This window comes from Podarcis filfolensis (genome assembly GCF_964270895.1).
Source record: "Podarcis filfolensis genome assembly, chromosome: 1".
Classification (NCBI taxonomy): domain Eukaryota; kingdom Metazoa; phylum Chordata; class Lepidosauria; order Squamata; family Lacertidae; genus Podarcis; species Podarcis filfolensis.
This window is the reverse complement of record NC_139604.1, coordinates 56,736,209-56,760,785: the sequence shown is the minus strand read 5'-3', so window position 1 is coordinate 56,760,785 and position 24,577 is coordinate 56,736,209. Positions and strand designations below refer to the sequence as shown.

At 45.0% G+C, this 24,577-nt stretch overlaps 1 protein-coding gene across 5 annotated transcripts in view; it reads left to right on the top strand.

Annotated features, from left to right (window-relative positions):
* SYT7 (synaptotagmin 7) overlaps positions 1–24,577 on the top strand; it is a 228,640-nt gene that overhangs the window by 163,884 nt on the left and 40,179 nt on the right. For 3 of the 5 annotated variants that reach the window (XM_083580690.1, XM_083580692.1, XM_083580691.1), the window contains 2 exons: positions 14,086–14,208; positions 21,772–21,907. In XM_083580690.1, the coding sequence (XP_083436816.1) occupies positions 14,086–14,208; positions 21,772–21,907 (259 nt within the window). The remainder of the gene's footprint in view (positions 1–14,085; positions 14,209–21,771; positions 21,908–24,577) is intronic. The other 2 variants (XM_083580694.1, XM_083580693.1) reach the window with 1 other exon arrangement.

Sequence of the window (24,577 nt, the reverse complement as noted above, 5' to 3'; positions counted from 1 at the left end):
TCCATATTTTTTTCAGCCAGCTTATACTTGTAATTGTTTATTTTACCTATTTGGCCTATTTATAGGCCATTCCGTAACAAAAATGTATTTGGGCAGATAAACAAATAAACTGTAAAAAACAAATAAGACAAAATGCAACATTAAAGCAATATCCGCTAAGGTCAGCAGGAGTACCCAGCGTGGTGGGGCACTGTCCTCCCAACTGCAGTGCTGCTGCCACTTAGCAGGGCAAGGGTAGGCCTGATTAGGCTAGCCAGGCCTGCCTATTTGTTCTGCAAGGCCATTTTGGCAAAGCCATGCCAACTTGCTCTACATATGACATCATATATGAGATTAGGTGTAAGGTATGTAAACTGATGTACCTCCCTGCTGAAAGGGTTTTGCAGGCAGTTCTATCAACTGATTGGTGGTGCCTGCAAAGCCCTGTTCCTTTGCAAGAGAAAATGATCACAGTGGCGCTTGAAAAAGCAGAGATTTGCTAGTGCCCCCAACCAGCTGATCAACAGTGCCTTCAGAGCCCTTTGCCTTTGCCTTTGTATTGGTCACCCGGTGTCCTTGTGACCTCACGGCAACCCCACCCACCTGACAGCTTTCAAAGCTACAACATAATTTAAAATTACTAAAACAACAATGAGGTATTTGCCTGGTGCTGAAAGTACATTTGAGTAGGTGTTAGGTGTCAACCTGTGTGGAGAGGCTATTCCACAGCTCTTGAAAGGTCTTACTCTGTAAATATGTGACCTGTATCAAATACACTTATTAGGGTCATCTGAACCTATTTGCAACATTATGCAGTGCATCCGTTGTCTGACTATAGCACACAGTGGTCCAGATTACGTGGTTGATCAATGGTAGGGCTGTTATAGACATAGCACTGTATTTTAGATAGGTTTGTTACCCTGCCTGCAGTTGTCTCAAAATGCATTACCCAAATGTGTGAGTTATACATGTGACCATGAAGCATAATATTTGGGAACTGTAATCCAGAGCTCTCACTGTATACAATGGGGGAACATTGCTTTGCACCTTTACTTGCTTTTAATTATTTTGGGGAATTAGCAGAAATCACTGAGTCCCAATTAAGAGTTTAAAATTGAAAAATGTTCCTTTGTTTACAGAATTAAATGGTTATCAATGCATTAAATGGTTTTGGGGCTTCAAGTGCCAAACCCAATATTTACAAAAGAGTAAAATGTTTAGTTCAAATGTAGAGTGATTAACAGAGGCTGCCCAAACCCATGTTGCCTGGATCAATCATTTACACTTGTTTATGTGGCAGAGAGGGACGCGGGTGGCGCTGTGGGTTAAACCACAGAGACTAGGACTTGCCGATCAGAAGGTCGGTGGTTCAAATCCCCGTGATGGGGTGAGCTCCCGTTGCTCGGTCCCTGCTCCTGCCAACCTAGCAGTTTGAAAGCACATCAAAGTGCAAGTAGATCAATAGGTACCGCTTCGGCGGGAAGGTAAATGGCATTTCCATGCGCTGCTCTGGTTCGCCAGAAGCGGATTAGCCATGCTGGCCACATGACCTGGAAACTGTACGCTGGCTCCCTCGGCCTATAGAGCGAGATGAGCACCACAACCCCAGAGTCTGTCACGACTGGACGTAATGCTCAGGGGTCCCTTTACCTTTACCTTTATGTGGCAGAGATAGAAACAGGAGGAGGCAGGGAGTCCTATGATTGCTAGTACTGCTCCCTGCTCCTTATAGCGCAATCTGGCAAGTTAAACTGGAGGTCTAAATGCACCAAGAGGGAATGTCCAAATGGAAAGCAGAAGAAGGGTCATATTAAGGAAACTAAGAAAAAGTGAGAAAAGGAAGGGATAAAATCCCAGTAACTACTAAATCCATAGTTTGAATGTTCACATGTTCAGGTGAATGCCTGAACACAGCAATAATTCCTGAGGGGAAGGGATGCTTGAAATAATAGGTGATGGGATCTGACAGAGGTTAGAGGAGGGGCAGGATTCTCTAACAAAAGGTGTTGCTAAGCAGCCAGAGGCATGGGACCTTTTTGGGTTTCCTGATTCAAGACAACTGAATGTCTTTAGGGAGCAACAGGTAAAAGGGCAAGAACCAATAAGGACAACTTGGAACTTGAGTGCCAAGCACAAAACAGTAGCAGTAGATGCTGTTTGGACAAGATGCAAATGGCTGTTAATTAAATGATCAGTGGAGCAGTGCCACTCAGAAGCAGGCTTTTGTTCTTGCCGAGGCTAGTGAGGTGTGTGCCTGTGTTAACTATTGGCAAATAGTGAGGTGCAAATTAAGCATTATCATACATAAAAGAGTTCTCACATTTTTCAATTCCATGCATACAAATAATCTCAGTCAGATAGGTCAGCCCACTTAAACCAATGTCTGCTTTCTATGTTGTGCTTGCAGTCCCATACACATTGCATTGTTACCTGTTGAGCAAAGCTACAAGTATCACCTAATTCTGGGGCACACATGTCCCAGCTTGTAACAAGCTCATCAGTAGTAGGTTAGGCTAGCTGACTTCTGAATTCATTGCATACTGGTCCTGGTTCTATGAATTCTAATACACTGCCACATTTCTTTAATTTTACACATACACCTTCCTGTTGAGCCACATCACCTGCACCACAGAAGATGCCCTAGTTTAAAATGAAAAGATATTCATATGCAGCTTCATAAACCTCTTGCTTGGTTTGTGTGATTCTTGATTTAAAGATGAGTCTCATTTCATCTCTAGAGGATTCCGAACATCTCTGTTTGCACAGCACCATTTGCTTATTTCAGCCTTAATTGGTTGAAAAATGTACCCACAGAATGCGCACTAGCTAATCAGCCCAATTGTTGTTCTTTCTCAAGAAGCCACTTCCTTTTAGTTCCATCACCCTGACCCCACCCCCAGAAAGTCCTTTACATTTTGTTTTGTTTTGTTTTCTTGTAAAGACTTGTTTTTACATCACTCCTTGCCTTTTAATGCAAATGCATTTATTAACACACACACACCCCAGGGCCTGTGGGAGGCTGAAATAATGAGGCTGTGTCATCCGTTCAAAGTAGCATGGAGGACTCCATGGGTGAAAATGTTTACTGTCTGAAGCAAGGATCATAGCTTTCCCCCACTTTTTGTTTAGAATTCTAAAGTGTTGCAAAGTTAACAAAAAGAAAAGTGGGAGCATATTGAAGAAAGGCAAGCAACTGGAAACCACAATCGGTGCAACTCCAACTTTAGAATTAAGGCTGTGTACACACCAGGGTGCTAATGCACATGCGAGTTATGCAGATTTGATTTTCCCATGTGTGCTTGTTTCCCATCCACACTAATGGGTGGTTCTTTATCGGAAATATTTGTGCTGAATTTTGTTGTCGTCCCCCACACACACACACTCAGTTACTACTTCCTTGTCCTCCAGAAGTTCCAGAAACCTAAAGCCCATTGTGGGCATACACACTGTTCTCTGTTTACCTCTGTGCACAAACCCTTTAAGAAAAAAAAATGTCTGTAGAATGGTGCTATGAAATACTTTCACCAAAGATAAGTTTCAACCATAATTCACAGTGGGGAAAACAACCCTTTTTATTTATGAATTAAATACTTCTTTACCAGATTTGAGCAATCAGCAGTTTCAAAAAATAAATATATATGTTTGTATGTCATACCCAGGCAGAGGGCCAGCAGCCCATCAGGAAGTGCCTCACTAGTGCAAATAATGGCTGGGCAGGCAGAGTCATGGGCATCTCCTGACTGTTCCCACGAACACAGAAGGCCACCATGCAGCTCACAGGAGATTGTAAACATGAAAGCGCATAAACAGTACATTTTATATCCAAGGCAGGACAGAGAGAGCAATTTGGGGGAGAGGAATCTTGAGACATTGTTTTTTTTTTTCTTCTGCCATTCTCTTCCCACCTCCTGTTCCTGCAAATGCCATTTTTCTTTTTTATACAGCTGTTTTGCACAAAAGCAGTTCCGCACAAAACAGCTGGCTTAAAAGTTACTATGCACATGCATTTGGCCACAACTGGTGGCAATAGGCACATCTTTTCCTTTGGGTTCGTGGAGTCAAAACTGTTAGTTTGTGCTCAGATGATGAGCAAATGGAAGTATGGGGTATGCCAATAGACAATGCCCAGCAAAAATTCTCATGCACACTTAAAAAACAAAAATAAAACAGACTACTCACACAGTGTGCTTCAGTGCATCAATGCTCAGATAGCATGTAATTTTGTCCCCCCCCCTTGCTATGTTATCCATAGATTGGGAAAATCCAAATTAAATGGAGAAAAAGTATAGGCTACCACTTGAATGGGACACAGGTGGCACTGTGGGTTAAACCACTGTGCCGCTTGGGCTTGCCAATCGAAAGGTCGGCGGTTCGAATCCCCATGATGGGGTGAGCTCCCTTTGCTCGGTCCCTGCTCCTGCCAACCTAGCAGTTCAAGAGCACGTCAAAGTGCAAGTAGATAAATAGGTACCGCTCCGACGGGAAGGTAAATGGCGTTTCCGTGCGCTGCTCTGGTTTCTCCAGAAGCAGCTTAGTCATGCTGGCCACATGACCCAGAAAAACTGTCTGCGGACAAATACCAGTTCCCTTGGCCTTTAAAGTGAGATGAGCGCCGCAACCCCAGAGTCGTTCACGACTGGACTTAATTGTCAGGGGTCCCTTTACCTTTACCACTTGAATGAGGACTATGCAAAAAACATGCGTGTTTGGGATTCATTGAATCTATTGTAAACTGCCGTGTGGACAGACCCATAGTCTGTCCACTGCAAAACTAGTGGCATATATAACAATTCATTTCTTCAATAGAAACTGATGAAACAGAACTATCTGTCCAGCACCTATCAGACATCTGGCTAGAGATAAGATGCCGCTTCAAGGGCATTAATGAGGTCTAGACAGTACTTTGAGATTTCTGAGGCAGGACCACAGGTTTTAAATAATAGGGATTATACCCATTCCCACGTCATGCAGTGGAACTGAGTGGATTGTTGTGCAGATATAGCTCTTTGGATTACTCAGAGGTAATAGTCAGTAAATGGTTTAGAGTAGCTTCCCTTGTCAACCCCAGACTGTTTCATGCCAAGGCCAGCAGGGGCAAGTTTTCCTGAGATTCTTCTTTCTCACCTTGGTAGGTTTTCATGGTAGGTTCACATGGGCAGAGAGTAATACCTTACTGCCATAAGGGACGCAGGTGGCGCTGTGGTCTAAACCACTGAGCCTCTTGGGCTTGCCAATCTGAAGGCTGGCGGTTCGAATCCCTGCAACGGAATGAGTTCCCATTGCTCTGTCCCAGCTCCTAAAAACCTAGCAGTTCGAAAGCACACCAGAGCAAGTAGATAAATAGGTACTGCTGTGTTGTGAAGGTAAACGGTATTTCCATGCACTCTGGTGTTCCATTGCACCAGAAGCGGTTTAGTCATGATGGCCACATGACCTGGAAAGCTGTCTGTGGACAAACGCCGACTCCCTTGACCTGAAAGCAAGATTAGCACCGCAACCCCGTAGTTGCCTTTGAATGGACTTAACTGTCCAGGGGTCCTTTGCCTTTACCTTTGCCTTTCTGCTGCATTCTTTCCCCCGCACAACCAAAAACAAAAACCAGTTGAGATATTATAGTGAGCCTTGCCAATTGGTTCACTGTAGACGGGAATGATGGTGCTGTCATAGAACAGAGGGGCCACCATTCACACACACATTTGCTAGGCACGCTACTGAAGAGCGATACCATCACGTAGATGTGATTGTCGTCCTTGTAGAACAGAAGGTGGAGATGATTGCGTGTTGGCTGGCAGCAAACAGTGCCTACAGAAGAGCATTTAAGCTATTTATAGCAGACGTTTTCTTGGTCTCCACAGCTTTTGCTGAGGTCAGTGAAGTGATCTGTGAACAATTGCTGGGCCTTATTTTGAAGCCAAGGAACACAAGACTTGGTGAGCGAGGCTTCTCAGTGTACTACAGACCATGATAGCCCCCGCATTTGCATCCTGCTTCCTCCATATTCACTTTTCATAACATTCCCAGTATCACTTTAGATTCGGAACTTTGGGCGTAAGCAAGGGCATCATGTTCAAAAGCTTACACCATTTAAATATAGTGTACTTAAGGGGGAAGGATTGGTGCTTTGCCTTTACCCTTTGATGTTTCTGGTGGGTTTTGGGGGGGTTGCAAAGGGGAAGCGCTGAAGCATGATCCTCCCTTCAGGAGGACTGTACCATTTGGTACTGTGTTTGGTACCATGTGGTATTTCTGAATGTGAAACTCATTGAAGCACCTCCTGAAGTGGACTCTAGTCCACAAAAGCTTATGCGTTACAGGGTCACAAGTCTCTGCTGTTTGTGCCACAACAGACTTAACATTTCTACCCCTTTGGAAATCATTAGAAAGAACCGCCTTTAACTGAGCAGGGGGGTGGAATAGAGTGGTTCTGTAACAGAAAAATAAATGGGAAAGGAAGCAACCTGTTAACTTGCATGACTGCAAAACCATTTAACCTCAATGCGGATGCGATGAGGAGCTAGCACACTTTGCCATTTTCCTTTCACCCTTCACAAATGAAGGTTCAAAGCAGAGAGGTTGGTCTGCATCTCATACTGCCCTGTAAAGGTCATTTCTACTGGAGTTGACAGTGGTCCCAGAGCCAAATGGGAAGTCTCATCTTTAGCCAAAACTTTTTCTTTCTCTAGGCTGCTTTCAACCATTATTCAACAGTAGAGTAGAAACCACCTGGAAATTTGTTGATGATGATGATGATATTATTATTATTATTATTAATAATAATAATAATAATAATAATAATAATAATAAGGTGTTTATAGCCTATTTATCAGTTTGAAATTCCCAAGGCATGCACCAATAATCCTATAGATGAGCAATGTTACAGTGCTATCCTATATGTGTCAATCAAATGCATGTATCGTTTAGTTAGTTTAGATTAGTACATTGTTTCAAAAATACCGTATTTTTCTCTCTATAACACTCACATTTTTTCTCCTAAAAAGTAAGGGGAAATGTCTGTGCGTGTTATTGAGCGAATGTGTGGTCCCTGGAGCCGACTGGCCCGAGTACAGGGGCAAAAATCAGGCAAAAATCGTGCGGAGGAGGGAAGGCTAAAGAGAGGAGGTTGCTGCTTTCCTGCATTCTGCCTCAGGGTCTTACTGCCCACCCTCTTCTGTTTTTGGTTGCTGTGTTTGCTCAAACGCAACAAAGAGCAGGGAAATCCCCTGCCCTCCTGGCAAGCAGAGAGGAAAGGAAAGGATCGCCTCCTTCCTGCTAATTCCTTCCTAGTCACACTGCGCGCAGGCTCCAGCCCACCCGGCTCAGGTTCCGTCGGCTAGGAGCGCAGCCGACAGCCACCACCTCCTCCTCTCCGTGCTCCGGTGCTGCTGCTGCTGCGTCCAGCATTATAGGGACTCACAGGCAGCCGGAAAACATGCAGGTGGGAGAGAGAGAGAGAGAGAGAGAGAGCTGGCTTGGGTGGGTGGGGGGAAACTTTTGCCTTCCTTTCCTCCCTCCCGTTAAACCCCTCTCCTGCATTCTTAGCCAGCTGCTTCTCCGCACACCCCTCTCGTACTCCTTGTCCCTTCTGTGTTTTTCCTTCCCTCCCCACTTAAAACGTGGTTACAAAGCACGGATCCATATGGATCCTCAGGATCTTTGCATTGGGTCACCCCAAATTCACCATCAGATCACATAGCATGTCCATGGCTACAGCCTGCACCAAAAAAATCACGCACCCACTGTTGCCTGGGGCCACAATGGTGCAAAAATGTGGTTACAAAGCACAGATCCATATGGATTCTCAGGATTTTTGCGTTGGGCTACCCCAAACTCACCGTCAAATCACATGTCTCTGGCCACAGCATGAAGCACAAAAATGATACATCCACTGTTTCATTCAGAATTTTTTTTTCTTGTTTTCCTCCTCTAAAAACTATGTGCGTGTTATGGTCAGGTGCGTGTTATCGAGCGAAAAATACGGTAAGTCGTGAAGCAATTTACAATACAAAGCAATAAAATGCAAAATATAAATATACAACAAAGGATCCATTAAAACAATACAAATGTACTGGAAATGTTCATCCAGAAAAATCATCCAACAACATAAAATAACCAAGAATAATATAAGAATAAACATGAAAAAAACAGTCCCAAGGCTGTCCAAGTGCCCAGGAAAACAGAAACACCTTTGTCTGATGCCAGAAGAATGACCGTCAGCACCAAGTGAGCTTCCCTGGAGAGAGCATTCCATAAGTGGGAAGAGGAGCTAAGGGGGTTCTTACAGAAAAAGCCCTTTCTCTCATTGTCATCCTCCAAACATATATTGGAGGCTGCAATCCTATGCATAGGATTTTGCTGTTAAAATAGAAAAAAACAAAATCCTCTAGTGATGTACAACAACATAAAATAGAATGTTGAAATAATCAATAAAAAACACAGTTGAAAACTGGTATCAAACATATTTATTAAAAAAATAAATAAATAAACACAGTTATAAAACTAAAACGCAGGTAACTTCTATACATCTGAATAGGCTCGCCTAGACAAACATGTTTTAAGTAGGCACCTGAAGGAATACAGTGAAGATGCCTGCCTGATGTCAACAGGCAGGGAGTTCCAAATGCCACACTAAAAGATCAATTTCTTACAAGTTCAGAATGAGTGTTAAACAACACCTGTAAAAGTGCCAGTCTAATGGGCACATATGGGATAAGGCGACCTTACAAGTGAACTGGTCCCAAGCTATTAAGGGCTTGATATACTAACACCTTGAACTTGGCCCAGTAGCAAATAGGCAGAGGTGTTATGTGCTGATAGGCTCTCGCTCTTCCCCTCAGTTGCTACTGCCTTGCCCTCTGTATATTCTAGAAATGGTGCTCCGGATATACATGCAGGCATTCCCTTAATTGTGCACCTGGACCTTAAAAAAGTTGTTTTGTCTGTGGAATGGCACAGCAAAAACCTTCCACCAAAGCAAACATTTCAAGCATGTTTCACAGTGGCCAAAATTGCCTCTCTTTTTAAAAATTGAAGTGCAAGTTTTCTGACCCACCACATTGGCTCAAGCAGATTTTCTTTTCAAAAGTACGTGTCATACCGACCCCTATCAGGAGTGCCTTGCCAGGGCAAAGGCTGGTTGACCTAGTGAAGGCACAGGCACCTCTGATCTGCAGAACCTCCCTCCGAATACGGTAGAGAGCACTTCCTGCCATTTACCATCTAGGCCAAAGAGCAAGGTTGGACCTTCAGCTGTTTGCAACACCTTAAAGCGCTTATCTGCTGTTGGTCCTGCTGCTGCTGCTGCACAGCTAAACACCAAGGCCGGAGAGTGCTTGCTAGGAACTGGATTATTAAGTAATTGTGAGTTTGGGAGCAAATTGCCATCAGTATGCTGATGACATTCGGTTTTGTTTCTCCATAATATCTGAATCAGGAGAATCTGTGTGGGCTCTGGACCAGTGCCTGGATGCAGTGATGGGATGGATGAGGGGAAATAAGCTGAGCTCGAATCCAGGCAAGGTAGAGGCATTGTGGGTGAGTGGTTCCCATGTCTGAGAAATTTGTCAATTGCCTGTCTTGGATGGGGTGCACTCTCCTTGAAGGAGCAGTCATGCAGTTCGGGAGTATTTTGGGATTCAGCTTTGTCGCTGGAGGCCGAGGGAGCCTCAGAGGCTAGAAGCACCTTTTACCTGTTTTGACAAGGGAGACGGTTTTGACATGGCTGTTCCTGGGCCGGGAGAGCTTGGCCGCAGTAGTTCAGGCATTGGTGACTTCAAGGTTGGATGCCTGCAGTGCAATGTGGGGCATTCCTTTCACCTGATCTGGAAGCTGCAGATAGTGTAGAATGCTGCAGCACAGTTGCTGACAAGGGACAACAGATATAGTGCAAATAGTGGGCTCGAGCACCGCCCACAATGTGAATGGGGAAACATTGAGACAGATTTAAACTTAAAGTGCTCAAGTGTCTGTGAAAGTGCACAAAAGTATGCATGCAAAAATGGGATCTGTATGATTCACATGCACATTAATTCCATCTACACAGTCTACCAGCAAAGTGCCAGTGTGAAAGCTAGTTAGCCTGCTCCTATTTATGGCCACCCCAGAGCTGGGTCTGAATGCAAGAAGAGTGATGGTTCAGGTAGATTAGACCCTAGATCTATGACGGACATGGGGTGGTTTGCAAAGGGTGTTGGGCATCCAGCTTGCCATCTTGGTCTTGGAAAGAGCAAGCAAAGAGTCAAGGCACTCAGCTGCAATTAAGATGACCCCCCCCCCACACACACACATCTGAGTAGGCTGCTAAAGTTGTGGTTGCTGGCATCTGTCTGTTTTGAGAGACAATGGCGTGCGCCTCTGGGGGTGAAGTCAAACCGCTGTGTTAGCAGCACTGAAGTAACCTTCCCAAGGTACAAGCCTGAGCAGTGTGTAGAGGGCGGGGACTATGCTGCCCAGGCAACAAGACCCCCCCTCTTGGCTTTGGTGATGTAGTTCAAAGGAAAGCAGAGCAATACATTTGGCACCAGCTGGGCTGCAGGAGTTAGTGGGAGGAGGCATACAACTGTCTTAGGGACTCCACTCCGGATTTGTGTAGGGCTTACTCCTTAATCTTTTCTCCTCCCAAAGATATCCCACAAGGCAGTGGAGGTTTGGAGCAGAGTCTTCCAATTCCTAGATGGGTTATCTTTCCAGGTTGATGAGACCCATCTGCCCCTCACTTCCCTCTGCAGCATGTGCAGAAGCTGGGCTTCTTGATCATTGGACCCACTATTGATCTGTCCGCTCAATCTTCTGGGGAAGTCCCTAACTCCCTGAAGTCTAGCCAGCCAATCGAAGCCTTTCCCAGGGTGTAGCCACTGTCTGATGCTGACAGCTTCCAGGGTTTATGTGAAAGTGTGTAGTCGCATCCATTTAAATACCTGGGTAGTGTTAAATGAGATTATTCTGAGTCCCAACCCATATTATATCCATTTGTTGCAGTAATTTAGACCCTTTGGCTATGAATCCACAATGGCAGAGTCCTGGGAGCAGTCACTAATCTAAGCTGCTACAACTATGGAATGCTGAGTGAAAGCTGAAGGTCATCTTGTCCAGCCAGGTTTTATGAATCTCAATACTCCCAACTATTAGTATCATTCAGACCACAGTATGTGAAAAGCAAAGATAATAGACCAGGGTGCATCATGCCAGCTGTGTTTGTATGATCAAGTGAACTTGCATAAAATGAAATGTTCTTCTTTTCAGAGGAGGGGAAACAGATTTCATCTCCCCATGAAAATTACTCTTATGCATGCTCTGCTCAGCCCTTCTGAAAAACCATGGCAATATTATCGCAGCAAAACTAATTCTTATACTCAATTTCATTTCCATTTATTCACCTGACTTCCTGGCTGTAACAAGCTGACTGCAACCAATCCATCCAGAAATTTCAGGCTATGTTCTGGGATAGAAACAGCTTGAGGAGAGTTGGGTCCAAAAGGCCCAACCATGTCTACTCAGAGGTGCCCTACTGAATTCAGTGGGGCTTACTCCCAGGGTGGCGGGGTTATGATTGCAGCCATAGTAGAGAGCAGGAAGGTGGCCAACTTTTAGCATACAGGCTCAGCTGAAGGACTTCAGTTCTTCAGCTCTTCTGCTTTCCAACATTTTGGCTGTCATGGATTATTTCTCTCAATATTGGAGCTTCCGCATAATCTTCTTCCTGTTTACAGACTGGGCAAATCAAATGAGGCACAGATAGGCTTAGTCTTTCCTCAAGGTCAGACTGTAAGCCAGCAGCAAGATTTGAGCCAGAATGCAGCAAGCTTCAGGTGGCTTTGTATTTTAATATTGAAGCCAGGCACCTTGTCTGATTACTATCAAAGGGACTATATTATGATCTATTTATTAGACATCCTTCAATCTCTGAGGGAAAAGAGGAAAGAACAGATAATGATGCTCCTACCTGGATATATTTGGTTTCAGCATGCTGTTTGGCCTGTCACAATTCCTGCTATTTCTTGCTCTCACTCCACAAACATCGTGCTTATCTGATCTCCCCCCATACATGCAGCTCAACAGCTTCAAATCTAATTACACTGATTCCCTGCCCAGAGCTTTTTCCCCAGCACCTTTTCCAGTCTTATGAGTGCACTGACCCATTCTGAATTCAGAGATGTGAAAGGTTTCACAAGGCGTGATGAGTAGTGGTGCATGCATGTCAGAGAGCGGGTACATCACACTTTGTTGGGAGAGGCACAGCACTTGAACTGGGGTCGTGGCACTGTTTCTTGTTTGCACCACCCTCAACAGCCTGGGGCCACATAGGGCAGCTGCTTTCAAACAATGGCAAAAAAAAAAAAGACGAAGAAGGAGCTTGTTCCTGTTCAGATCTGAAAATCCCCCAGGCCCTCTGCAGAAATGAGCACAAAGCTGACACAAGTTTATAAGGGTCATGCTTCAAAGTGACTACCTGTGCCCTGCTGGTGGGGTTTCACTCTGCCATGACATCACTCAGTGCAGTCACAGATTAAATTCGTCCCAAGGTTTAAGCATGTTTCTCCATCCTGTACCACAGGGTGGATGGGGAAACATGGAATTCTCCCAGGAAATCCCTGAACTGAAAGTTGTAACAGTCATTGTCAATTTGCTGTATACCATATTTATTCGAATTTAATGCTCCCCTTTTTGGCCAAATTACGTTGCAAAAATTAAGGTGTGCATTAGATTCAATGGCACATTTACATTCACTAGCAAATAGTTTTTTTGGTTTCAAGGTTCTGAAAATTGAGGCGTGCATTAGATTCAATGGCGCATTAGACTTGAGCAAATACAGTATATTGATTCCCTTAGGGATTCCTCTTGTTCAATACTGATCCACTTTCAAATCAGGCATTAAATAAATGCTCCAGCCACTCTAGCTTGCTGCTTACATTACAGAATTGAAGCTCCAGTCAATATACATCTAGCGGCAAATTTTAAAAAGAAAAACAGCCCTGCCATTGTTTTGCATTGTCTTCTACAGCTACTGTTGCCCAGTATCAATCACCTGCAATCATTCAATGTTTCTAATCCCATACTAACTCATTTTTGCACAATTCCAACAGCTTCCACATTCAGCAGAAGGTCAGATAGTCTCCTGCTGCAAAGCCATCCTGCTGTTAGTTGCTGAGAACCCCACCGCACCTAATGGCTGTACCAACAATCTAGCAGCAAGCTAACATTCTGTGCAACACAGCAGCAAATAGTTCAGCTATTTGTTTGGTGCTGCTTTTTAAAACTAACAACAATGACGCTTCCTGCAGCCATCTTTGGTTTCAAAGAATGATAATCATGAACAAATAGTAGCTATGAGATCACTAACCTCCATTCCTTGTTCCTAACCTGTATCATCTTTAAGTACCATCCAGCAATGAGTCACAATCGGTGTTAATTATGTGCATATCACAAAGTCACCAGGCAGTCTTGCCTTCTACACCAAACTTTAGGCACTCCTCATCTTCTGAAGTGTCATCTTAGCTCACCCTCATGCCTCTCATAGCAGCAGCAGCTTTTTGGATGAGTACCTGGGTGTAGTACATGGAATCACTACTTAATGCAGAGGTGAGGTGACGTTAGGTGAGATATCCACATCACAGTCTTTCCATGTTAGACACCCACAGTTTCAGGAGAAGACTAACTTCATAATGTTGGTCTGTTTTGAAGTTCATATTCATGTGGTTTATGGATAAATCGATGCCTCTGGAGGCAGATGAAATTGCTGTTCTATGCAAAGAAAGAGGCCATAATGGCAACCTTGCTTTGTCTCCAGGATATTTGCACATTTAGACACTCCAAGGGCACAGTCTTGTGCAGCCCTTCCTACACAGTATCATGGTGATTCATCTGCTTTCTGTGCTCCCTCTCGCCTCTGAATTGTACCCAGAAAGCCCGAGGATTTAATGCTTTGTACAGCAGATAGATATTAAAAATCTCTTTTCATTGTAGTGCTACGATGCTGTTTTCTTGCCAGTTTCATTTCTTATGCTCTGTTCTTCTTTTTCTCTTTTCTGTCTGTCTGTCGTTTTTCAACCTGCCTACTGCTCACTGAACCTGGGGCCTCATCGCTCCCCTGGCTGGATCCCCTCTGAACAGGGAAGGCCGCATGGTGGTGTTGTCCCTTGTTTTGGGGCTTTCAGAACAGGACGACTTTGCCAATATACCTGATCTTCAAACCACTGGAAACCAACAGAACCAGAACTCTCAGGGGGACAAGAGGTATGAGTAGGAGACAGGGGCTTTCGGCAAGAGGAAAGAAAGCCTCACGAGGGGCTGTCCTTCATGAGAGTTGGAAGGCTGGTGCAGGAAATCAAGGAAGCTCCAGCGTTGGGCCTGGTGCAACATCTAAGCCAGTCTAGCGATACTCTTCCCTCCTGCTTGGAACCTCATTTCCTCCCTGATGGTCAGCTCCCTTTGGGGAAAAATGGCAATTCCTTTCACAAGCGCGTACTCTGGTGGGAATGTATCCTCATATAAACCCTCCCCATTTTACATCTCTTCAGCTCCATCCAGTTCCTTCTATCTTCCCTGTCCAGTCCAATAGTAAGTGTGTGAGGAGTGTGCAGGGTTGAGCCAATACATTTTGCTCTCTGAGGCAAATAGTATCCAACCCACCCCCACCGAGCTAAAGTGTATAATACCCAAGGCTGTGTGGCACCCGAAGCAGATGATTCCACAAGCGCCTCTCTGCCTTCCTGGTGGTAAAAAGACAATAATAATAAATTAAGGGTGGTAGTCAACTAAGTTTTCAAGTGGACCCATCGCAATTAATGGACCTAGCTTAGTCATGTTAATTAATTTCAGGATTGCAAACAGAAACCATGTGTAGAATATATCACTGCTGCTGTCAGGTACATAAGATATTTGCCCTGACTCCATGGTGACCAATATTGTGACTGGGCCCTTTTGGCAGGTCTGGAATTTAGCATTAGGAAGACTAATACATTGGGGACCCTGATCATAATACGGCCTATCCCAAACCACCTGGGTGCAGCACATCCTTCTCCTGAAGATGCAGTAGGCACACTGACACTCCTAATTCAGAGCTACCCTCAGGATCTGCAGGTTGCTCCCTATGAAGCAAGAATAGTCTCTCCTTCCTTGTTTTCCCCTTCCCATACACTCCCTCACTTGACTAATGGAATCTAACAGGGTCATATTGTGTGACTTACAAAATAGGTTCCGGAGAGGAAGTGCCTAGCTAGAAGCAGAGGCCTCAAACACTTCCACATGTACGTTAAATTCCATCTTTTAAGGAGAGGAGGTGCGAAGGAGCAGATTTCACATGATCAGTGCATTAATTAACTGGCACCGTTCTCACCTGCTGACTATTTTTACCTTGCTGGGGCTATATTTCACTACATATTTTAGCACTTTCTATTTGATCATCCAATTGCATAGTTGATCCTTGCTTTTTCAGCCTGCAATTTTAAGTAGTAGCAGGTGAATAAAGAGTCCTATTAGGCCATAACAATCCAGGGGGAGAGGAAGTACCTTCTACTGGCATATGCCCATTCTGTGCACATCCCATCTGGGAAAACCCTCTACCTCCTACATAATCAGGCCACCCCAGTCCCAGCTTGATGAGAACATTCTCCCTTGTAACCAGCTTCAGTAATAAAAAACCTACATGTGTTTATTGCATCCATCACACAATGATTCCCATAATTTCAAGACAAGAAGGAGTGGGGCACATGGCCTCTGTATGTGTAAGAGATGTTTTGCAGGGATTGGCTCTGAAGAGCCTTTTCCATTTCACATTGTTAGTCTGGAGGGAATCCCACGGAGAAAGAGCTGTGCTTTTGTAAGCTTCTTTCATGGTTAATATGAGGAAATGAAGGCTCTCCTGTTTGCCCAAAGCAGGGGGTTTAGATTCTTCTCACTTCTTTTGAAAGCTTGGCCATCACTGTATATCATTTTCTGGGCATTTAGCTGGCACCAATGGAAGGCTCTTTTCAAACCTAATTAACTTAATTTGGGGCAGGGTTATAAGGGGCACTGCAGTCCAAAGGATGTAGAGGCAGCTGCAAGCCACCCTTCCACACAAAAAACTCTCCCTGTGCAACCATTGAGATTAAGAGACTCTCCCATTGGCACCAAAGGAGTGGCGGGAGGTTGCTATGGGCCAGATGGAGAGGCTCCCAGCTCACATCTGACCCCTGGACTACCAGCTCCCCACTCCTGCTTTAATACAGGCATGCAAAGGTTGTCTTCCTTCTATTAACTTCTATACAGTTACACTGTGGGAGCTCATACTGAAATTATTATTATCGTAATCTTGCACTTAGTGCTGTCACATACCCTCCAACATTCCCCTCATGAAAATAGGGACCACACGTCTTTTGGTGCCACGCAAGTCAGGTGGCTCGTGTGAGAGCGCAGCACCAAAAGGCATTTTTGGGTGTTGTGTTCTGACTTGCATGAGAGCGCAGCACCACTGCAAATGCCAGCACCAGCTCATCCCTGGGACATTATGGAATGAAATCAGAAGCCAGGGTGGCTTTTGTAATTCCAGGAATGTTACCGGAAAATAGGAACGATTGGAGGGTATGTTGTCAGTTTAATCTGGAATGTGTCCTCGTGTCGTGTCTCAACAAATAACTTAATGGAGAAATTCTGGTGCCACAAGCCCGGTCAGACAAGGAAACCTAAACCTAATCCAAAATGTTGTGCAGATCTCATGCAGGATAGCAGAATCAATGGAGATGTAAGGAGATATGAACTGTTCATTTGTCTGTGCCTCAGGAACTCAGCATCTCTCAGAGCTTCCTGTCTTCAGTTCCTGTATCTGATATTTTAAAAAACCACAACTTTCTGAATCAGAAGAAGTCATGGTTACCACCTGCCTTTCTTGTTTTCCTGTGAGGCCCTTGATACTTTACTGAGATTCAGGAAAACAACTTCCCACGTATTAGTTTGGTCCCCCATCTCCTTGGTAATGCATTCAGCTCTGATCGCAAGCTGCTCCACTGGTCACACCATTCCTTTCCAAACCACTGCTCCCCCTCTCTCTGGAGGCTGACAGTGTGGGAAAGAGTGATGTGATCAGCATACCCATCTATGATCAGAGCCTAATGCATTACTAAAGCCTCCTGCGATGGAGCAGTGGGGATCTTGGCAGCTACCAACAGACTCAGTAATGTCTGAATTGGACATCTGTCTCAAGCTCTGTCTTTCAACCTGTTCCCCTCCCTGCCTTCCTTGTGGAATCTTGTCTCTGCTTCTTCCCTCTCCACCTGTGGTCAACCTCTCCCTTGCTTCCTCTGCACACTCGCCATACTGCTTCTTTGTTTCCCTATGCCTCTCTTCCACATTCTCTTGCCTCTTTTTATTTACCCGCCTGCCCCCCACCCACCTTTTCTGCCTGCCTGGCCTATGGAATGTTGATGATTGTACAATGATTGCAGAGGGGCTTGTGATGCAGTCTTTGGGGGCTTGCTGTGAGGGAGGGAGGGGTTGTTCTGGTTGCATTGAAATCCCTTTTACCTCAGTCTCTCCTCTCCTCAGCGGTGATCACACGATGTTCTGCCATCCCATACCCCAATGTAATATATCCTCACCCTCATCCTCCTTGCACTTTCTCCTCTTCCTTCTTCTAGCCTTGCTGCTCTTGTTGCTGCCTGAACTTTCCCCCTTGTCAACCTCGGCAGCTCCAGTCCAGTGCCTTGTTCTCTGTGTGTGGTGGCTGTTCCTCCTCTACGAATCTTTGTGGGGTGTGTGTGTGTGTGGATGTGTGTGTGTGTGTGTGTGTGTGTGTGTGTGTGCATATGGTTGTGTGTTTCTCTCCTGCTACACTTTTCTCCACCCTCTTTCTGTTCCAGCAGGAGGCATCCTGCAGATCCTGGGATGAAAGGCACCCTCTTCTTTCTTTCTCTCTCTCTCTCTCTCTCTCTCTCTCTCTCTCTCTCTCTCTCTCTCTCTCTATTCTGTGACTTCTGCAGCACTCACCAACTCCCAGACAGCCTTGCAGCTGATCCAGTACTCTGGGGTTGCAAAAATAACTCTGGATTTGTCATACCTTCTGACAGTCAATCACACACATACACACACACACATTTGCTCTCACTTTATTTTTAACTTTTTTTCTTTCTTTTTTTTTCTTTTTTTGGTCTCCAGCTATTCTGGTCTCCTTTATCTGTGCATGCATGTGCTAGTCTGTATGTCAGTGTACACCCAGCATCTTTGTATGTGTCAGTCTGCCTCAGGGTGTAATCTTTATATCTAGAATTTCCCACCCAAGAGTCTGTCCCTCTGCATGAGCCTGATGCTTGTTGATCTGTTTATGTGTATGTGTATTGCTGTATTTATTGATGGGTATCAGTGTGTTTGGATCTTGTGTGTGATGTGTCTGCATGTCAGCGTGCCTGGAGATGCGCATGTAATGAGCCATTACATAAGTCCATTGGCATATGCTCGTCTCTCTCTTTGTGGTTATTATATCATCTTATGATATGTCAAGAGGCTATCTGTATATAATCAATGTCTTTGGGTTTTCCATCTTGGTCAGCATCTCCTTGATATTATTTGTCTGCCTCTGAACAATGCGTGTCTGCATTTTTCTTAGGCTTTCCTCCTCCCCCTGCCCCCACATCCTATAGAAAACTTGTGTGAATGAGGTCCAGCTGATCAAACTTAATCCAGAAACTGTCCATTATTGGCAGGTGTCATTCTTATCATGAAGGGCTCCTCTCTGCATCTTTGGAAACCTTGATTTTTCAGAGTTCATTTCTGAATGCATGCTGAGAGCCCTCCACATGTGCAGTTAAGCTCAGTGATAGAGCCCTTGCTTTGCATACGAAAGCTTCCAGGCTCAATCCCTGGCAGCTGGCTCCAGTTCAAAGAATCAGGGGGCAGGTGATGAGAAGAAGTCTTCTGCCTGAGGCCCTAGAGAGCCACTGCTAGTCAGATTAAGCAGTGCTGGGAGAGATGGATGAGTAGTCTGATGTGGTATAAGTCAGCTTTCTATGTCTTTTCAATCTTCAACATGAATGTGCATAGACTGAGAGAGGAGTCTGTCACCACAGTGCTGTGCGCGTGCGCACACACACACACATGCACACATGCACGCACGCACAGAGAAGGCTAGAACAACAAGCTTATGGGCAATTCTTTTTTCTTCAGGCCTTTTCATTAGTTACATTGCTGCATGGGGTGGGACTGTGTGCTGATTTCCTATCCTTTCCTCAACAATAGCTTGACCTATCACTACCCCTGGGCTTTATGACGGAGTGAGAATTTGAGTCTGGCTCTCCCACGTTCAACCCCAACATTCTCACGGCTACGGTGTGAACAAACTTGCTCTACCTCCAAGCAACCTACAGGCAGTGGTGGAGGAAGGGGGGTGCGGGGGATGTGGGCCACCCCAGGTGTCATCACTGAGGGTGTGTGTGACAAAATGAGTTTGGTTTTTTTAATTGGGCTTATGAAATTTTTTAGGAGTGACATGGTGGCTTAGGTGCCTGCAGGTCCTGAACTGCCTGAAATGGCAGTGTGGGACTTGCATCTGCCTACTGCCTCTTCCTCAGCCGCCCTACAACTGAGGGGGAGGCATCAGAGAGGCTCACCACACCCCCATGTGCGGTTGCCACACCCCCATGGGCAGCTCGCCACGACCCCACGGGCAGGGATCGCCCCGCCCCCGGCTGCAGGACACGCCCCCCAGCACCAGGCACCCAAGCGGCTAGCTATGCCGCTGCCTAGTTCACACTAGTTCACACTGCTCAGTTCACACTAGGATGCACATGAACCGCCTCCCACTATGACGAGCGTTACTCTGTCATGGAATTCGCACAGAGCTACACTGAAAGAGGAGGCTTCTGAGCCCAAATACTTGCACCACAGCCCACCAGCTGTTCAAGCTAGTAACAAACACACCGCCCAACCACTCATCATGCTCAATTGCACATTCTAAGCAAAGTACATTCTGTTGGTGTTTCTGGGCTCAGCATCTTCTTCACTTAGACAATTTTGGCTAGATCCAGAAAGGGGCAAATTTCTCAGTACATGTAACATGGAGTTGTCCCTTGTTTATCTGCATTTTCCTTGTACCCATCCAGGCAGGTGGTGTACACACTCTCTTCAGTATCTTTATATATCAGTGTGTGGGCCTTTCAATGCCTGCGTTGTGTGTCCAGCAGTCTGTAATTGTGGCCAGCTGTCTCCTTGTGCATCCATTGCAATATCCTTTCCTTGGGCAAGGAGCAAGTTTATGTCTCTCCTCCTATATGTGCCCTTTCCAGCCTTCTGCTTAATGTCAGCTCCTCTCTCTTCCTCCTGGTTCATGTCTTTCTCTTGGGTTCCTGTAGAGCTCCACCTCCTTACCCTAGGTGTAGCAATTTGCCTGCCCTGGATAATTTGAGCTCCCACATTCTTGTGAGTGCGGCAAACTCCGACATAGGGAGATCATTGATCTGTTTGTGACTGTGTCGCAAGTTTCGGTTGACATGATGAGACCACTGAAGCAGCCCATATCATGCTTGGATCTTCTGGAGAGCTTTGCAATAGCCTTCCTGAAAATTGAGGGGAGGGGCATAAAAGCAGGCGTGTTTTGAATGCAGACATGGACTAGGAGTGGAATGTTTTGCTCACAGGATCCTGGAAGAAGGCACATTTGTATGTGTATGCAATAAGACAGTTGCTTCCTTAATCACATTGCTTATTTGTAGCAATGCTGCTGTGGGGACAAAACGGAAACCAATCAATGGAGGGGATTTCCAAGGTGCTACCACTTATCAATTTCCTTCTGTGTGCTAAATAAAAGCAACTTGAAAAGCAGCTGCCACGTTATGCCCAATATGAAATGGCACCGGGAGGCATAATTGATGATTAGCCAAAACAGCATTCCCCAAACCTATCTGGCAAAAGATGAGGTGTTACGGAGTTAATTAACTGTTGCCAAGTTTTGAACTAAAGACCTAACCTGACCCAGGCAGAGTAGCCCAATTCTGCTCTTTCCCTGGGCCCTTGTGAGACATCCCGTCAACACCCAGTGCTCAGGTTTCTTGGGAACTCTTCATACACTGAGGCTGGCAGAGAAACCATCTGGCCGTACGTCATTTCAGAAATTGCCTGTCGAGGAAAGCAAACAAAGGCGGTTGCCTCTTTGTGAAAGGGAATGTTTGTATTTGGAGAAGGTTAATGGACTGGAGAGGCAGGAAGAGAGTTTGCAAGAAGTACCAGCACAGACCAGCCTACAACTATGAAGCTTCAGTATGCCCTTTCCAGCTCAATCCCATATGTATTGACACAGCACAGAAGTGGTATCTAAATACTCAGAAGGAGAAAGACATGTAGTTTCATATGGGGTCTTTTGGTGGTGGGGAGATGGTCCATCCAAATGGAAGGGGTGTGTGTATGTGATAATCTTAAAATCAGAACCAGGAAAGACCCTGAGCAAGAATGAAGTGATATGGTGGGTGTTTTATTTATTCATTGAGTGTGACATAGAAAAGGGACAGACCCATCTCCTCACAGGGTTAACAACTTAAATGTCAATAAAGGACAGGGAGACAGGAGAGAAGGGACAGAAGAAGAGAAGGTTGCTGAGTCCAAAGGCTCGAAATAAACATTGAAAAAGCAAGTACGTAAAGCTGGTTTGGGATTCCACAGGGGTAAGTTGTAGGGGGAATCACAGAAATGAGATGGGTTATCAGAGCAGTACTGGAGGTTTAGCCCTCAGTTCTCTAGTTCTGCCATGAGCTATGTTTTTCCTCCTTGTCTTGAATCCTGTATTTCTGTTGTCTCCAAAGCGTATGCATAATGTGCTTCTCCTATCTCTCCCAGGTTGCCCTCTGGTGGCAAAGCGGTAAACACAGCTCCTGTGCCAGGACAGACACAACACGAGGAGCCTGACCATAAAACAGAGCCTCGCTCATCCGTCTCGGACCTCGTAAACTCCCTGACCAGTGAGATGCTGATGGTGAGTGCTATCAGGGTTGCTCAGTATAATAATAATTCACAGTATATATTCCCATAAAGTCTGGAGGAAGCAAGGTCTTTATTCTGGATTAGGCACATCTGACCATATTCCTTTTCTCTTTCAAAAGTGTTCTCTCTCTCTCTCTCTCTCTCTCTCTCTCTCTCTCCCCCCCCCCCCCCACACACACACGGCAGGAAGATTCAACTAACAAGTCCCACTAGCCTACACAAGGACTTCTGCTAGTGCAATGGGACCGCCCCCCCCACTTTCCTCCCCTGTACCCCATCCCAAAATTGGCTTGGGGGTCAGGAGAACCCCCAGAGCAGTGCACAAGAGGGAAGGAGGGGATCATTCTATCTAGCAAACTGAAAAGCATTCACTGACAGAATGATTGCCATAGTGCTTCGCAGAATTCCTCCCACTGTGTATATGTGTGTGTTCTAAATGAATTCAGCCTCCACTTCCAGAACAGTGAGGCCGAGACTTAAATCCAGTCTTAAGTTCTTGTCCTACTCTACACAGATGACTCTGGAATTGGAACTACTTACTGGTTTATTTGCAACATTTTTATACCATCCATTAACAGTAAGTTATCTGACTGTTGTACAATTTTTAAAATATAAAAACACAACATTCAAAAGAGCCAGTGTGGTAAAGTGGTTAGAATATTGGAGTGTAGGGCCTAGGGACCAGGGTTTAAGCCCCCATTCAGCCACAAAGGTTACTGGGTGACCTTGGGCCAGTCACCACCTCTTAACCCAGCTCACAGGGTTGTTTTGAGGATAAAATGGTGGCGACACCTTGGAGGGAAGGTAGGATATAAATGTAATAAATAAATGAAATTAAAAAAAACCAAATTAAATCTACATCAGAATAAAACCAACAGCACAGAAACAGCACTAGCCAAGATATAAAAACAGGGTTTTAAAAATAAAAAAGTGCGGAAGTAAGAAAAGGTCTCCACTGCCGCCAAAAAACTGCAATGTAAGTGCCAGGCAAGCCTCTCTGGGGAAGGCATTGTGCAACCAAAGTGCCATCCTGGTGTTGATTCAGAAAAAGGCCCTCTCCCTAGTGGTCATCCATCTCACTTTATTTGGGAGAGTACCTGAAGAAGAGCCTCTGAAGATGCTCTTAGGATCCAGGCAGGTATACCTGAGAGGAGGTGATCCTTCAGGTAACCTGGCTCCAAGCCATTGAGGTCATTAAATGTTAATACTGGCACTTTCAAGTTGACCCAGAAACAGCCTGGCAGCCAGTGCAGATGGCAAAGTGCTGGTGTAGTAGGAACATATTGGCCAGTCCCTGTTAACAATCTTGCTTCCCTGTTGTGGAACACCTCAAGTTTTTAGTCTCTTTTGTAAGACAGCCTCAGGTAGAATGCATCACAGTAATCTAAGCAAGAAGTTAGTGGAGTGTGAATAAGTGCAGCTAGGCTATTTGAGTTTCAGGCCCAAAGTGCATGAGATGCAGGAAATCCGTGATTGGATCACCATTTGTTGTTTATTAAACTGCTGTTGGGGTTCCAAATTTGTCTGGGGAAGCAGCACAGGGCAAAATATTATCCCTTTCTCCTCAAAACATTTCCCACATCTTAAACCTCACCGCCGAAGCTGCTGTTAGCTCTGCTGAACAGGGGGACATACACTCCCATGAAACACAGACGTTATCTATGAGAAGGGTCTCCCAGCTTTGTGTCCGAACCCTCCCAGCACCAGCCATTCTGTTTTCATCCAGGGTTACCCAATATTTTAATTTCCTAGATTTTGGGGCTTCCGCTGCTTTGCATCACCATGAGCTGAGCAGGTTCTTACGTTTGCCCTGTTCAAAAATAATAAAAATAAAAAACCCCTCTCTTGAACTCTTCACTGTATCCTTATTGATTTATTCGGGGTGGGGGATAATGAAACAAGGTTTCCAGGGTTATACAACGTTCAGACAGATGTGTTTGCATAGGGGATAAAAGCAGTGGCGTGACTAGCAATCCAAATTTAAATCTGTTTTGAACATTGCTAGCTGTGCGTCAGGTCCATTATTGAAATTTGTGGTCAATAAGCTGCTATATTTCAAACATATTAAGGTGAGTTCATGTATTGATTTTCAACAAAGAAAAAGCCTGTTACCTTCCTGCTTGTTTTTCATTTATATATACTTCCCTAACGTAAGAGGCAATGATCTATTATCAACTGTTCCATAATGATATACTTTATGCATCCAGGTGACCAAATGATAGCTACAATTATTGCACTTGGCCTCTCTATTACACCCCTGTTTCGGCCTGAAAGGTCAAAGAAAAATCCACTCTGGATTGCTACAAATGGTCTTTTAGTGACTTTGTCATCATTTTAAGAACTCTGCAGAGAAAAGTAAGACTACTTGGCAAGTTTTTGGAAGGAACCATTTCACATGTTATTAAGCTACCATAGCAGCTATTTTTCTCCTTCTCTAGACACCCTTGTGTGTAGTAGGACTCCGAAGCTAGTGTGGAATAATCTTAGTTGAAAGATTTGTAAATGGAAGAGACAGATATTGGGTTCAAACTTGTGATCACCCATGAAGCTTACTGGGAGACCTTGGGCAAAGTCCCTGTTTTTTCAGCCTAACCTGCTTCACTAGCTTGCTGTGAAGATAAGATGGTGCGAATTCAATGTTCTGTGCACCAGTCCAAGCTGC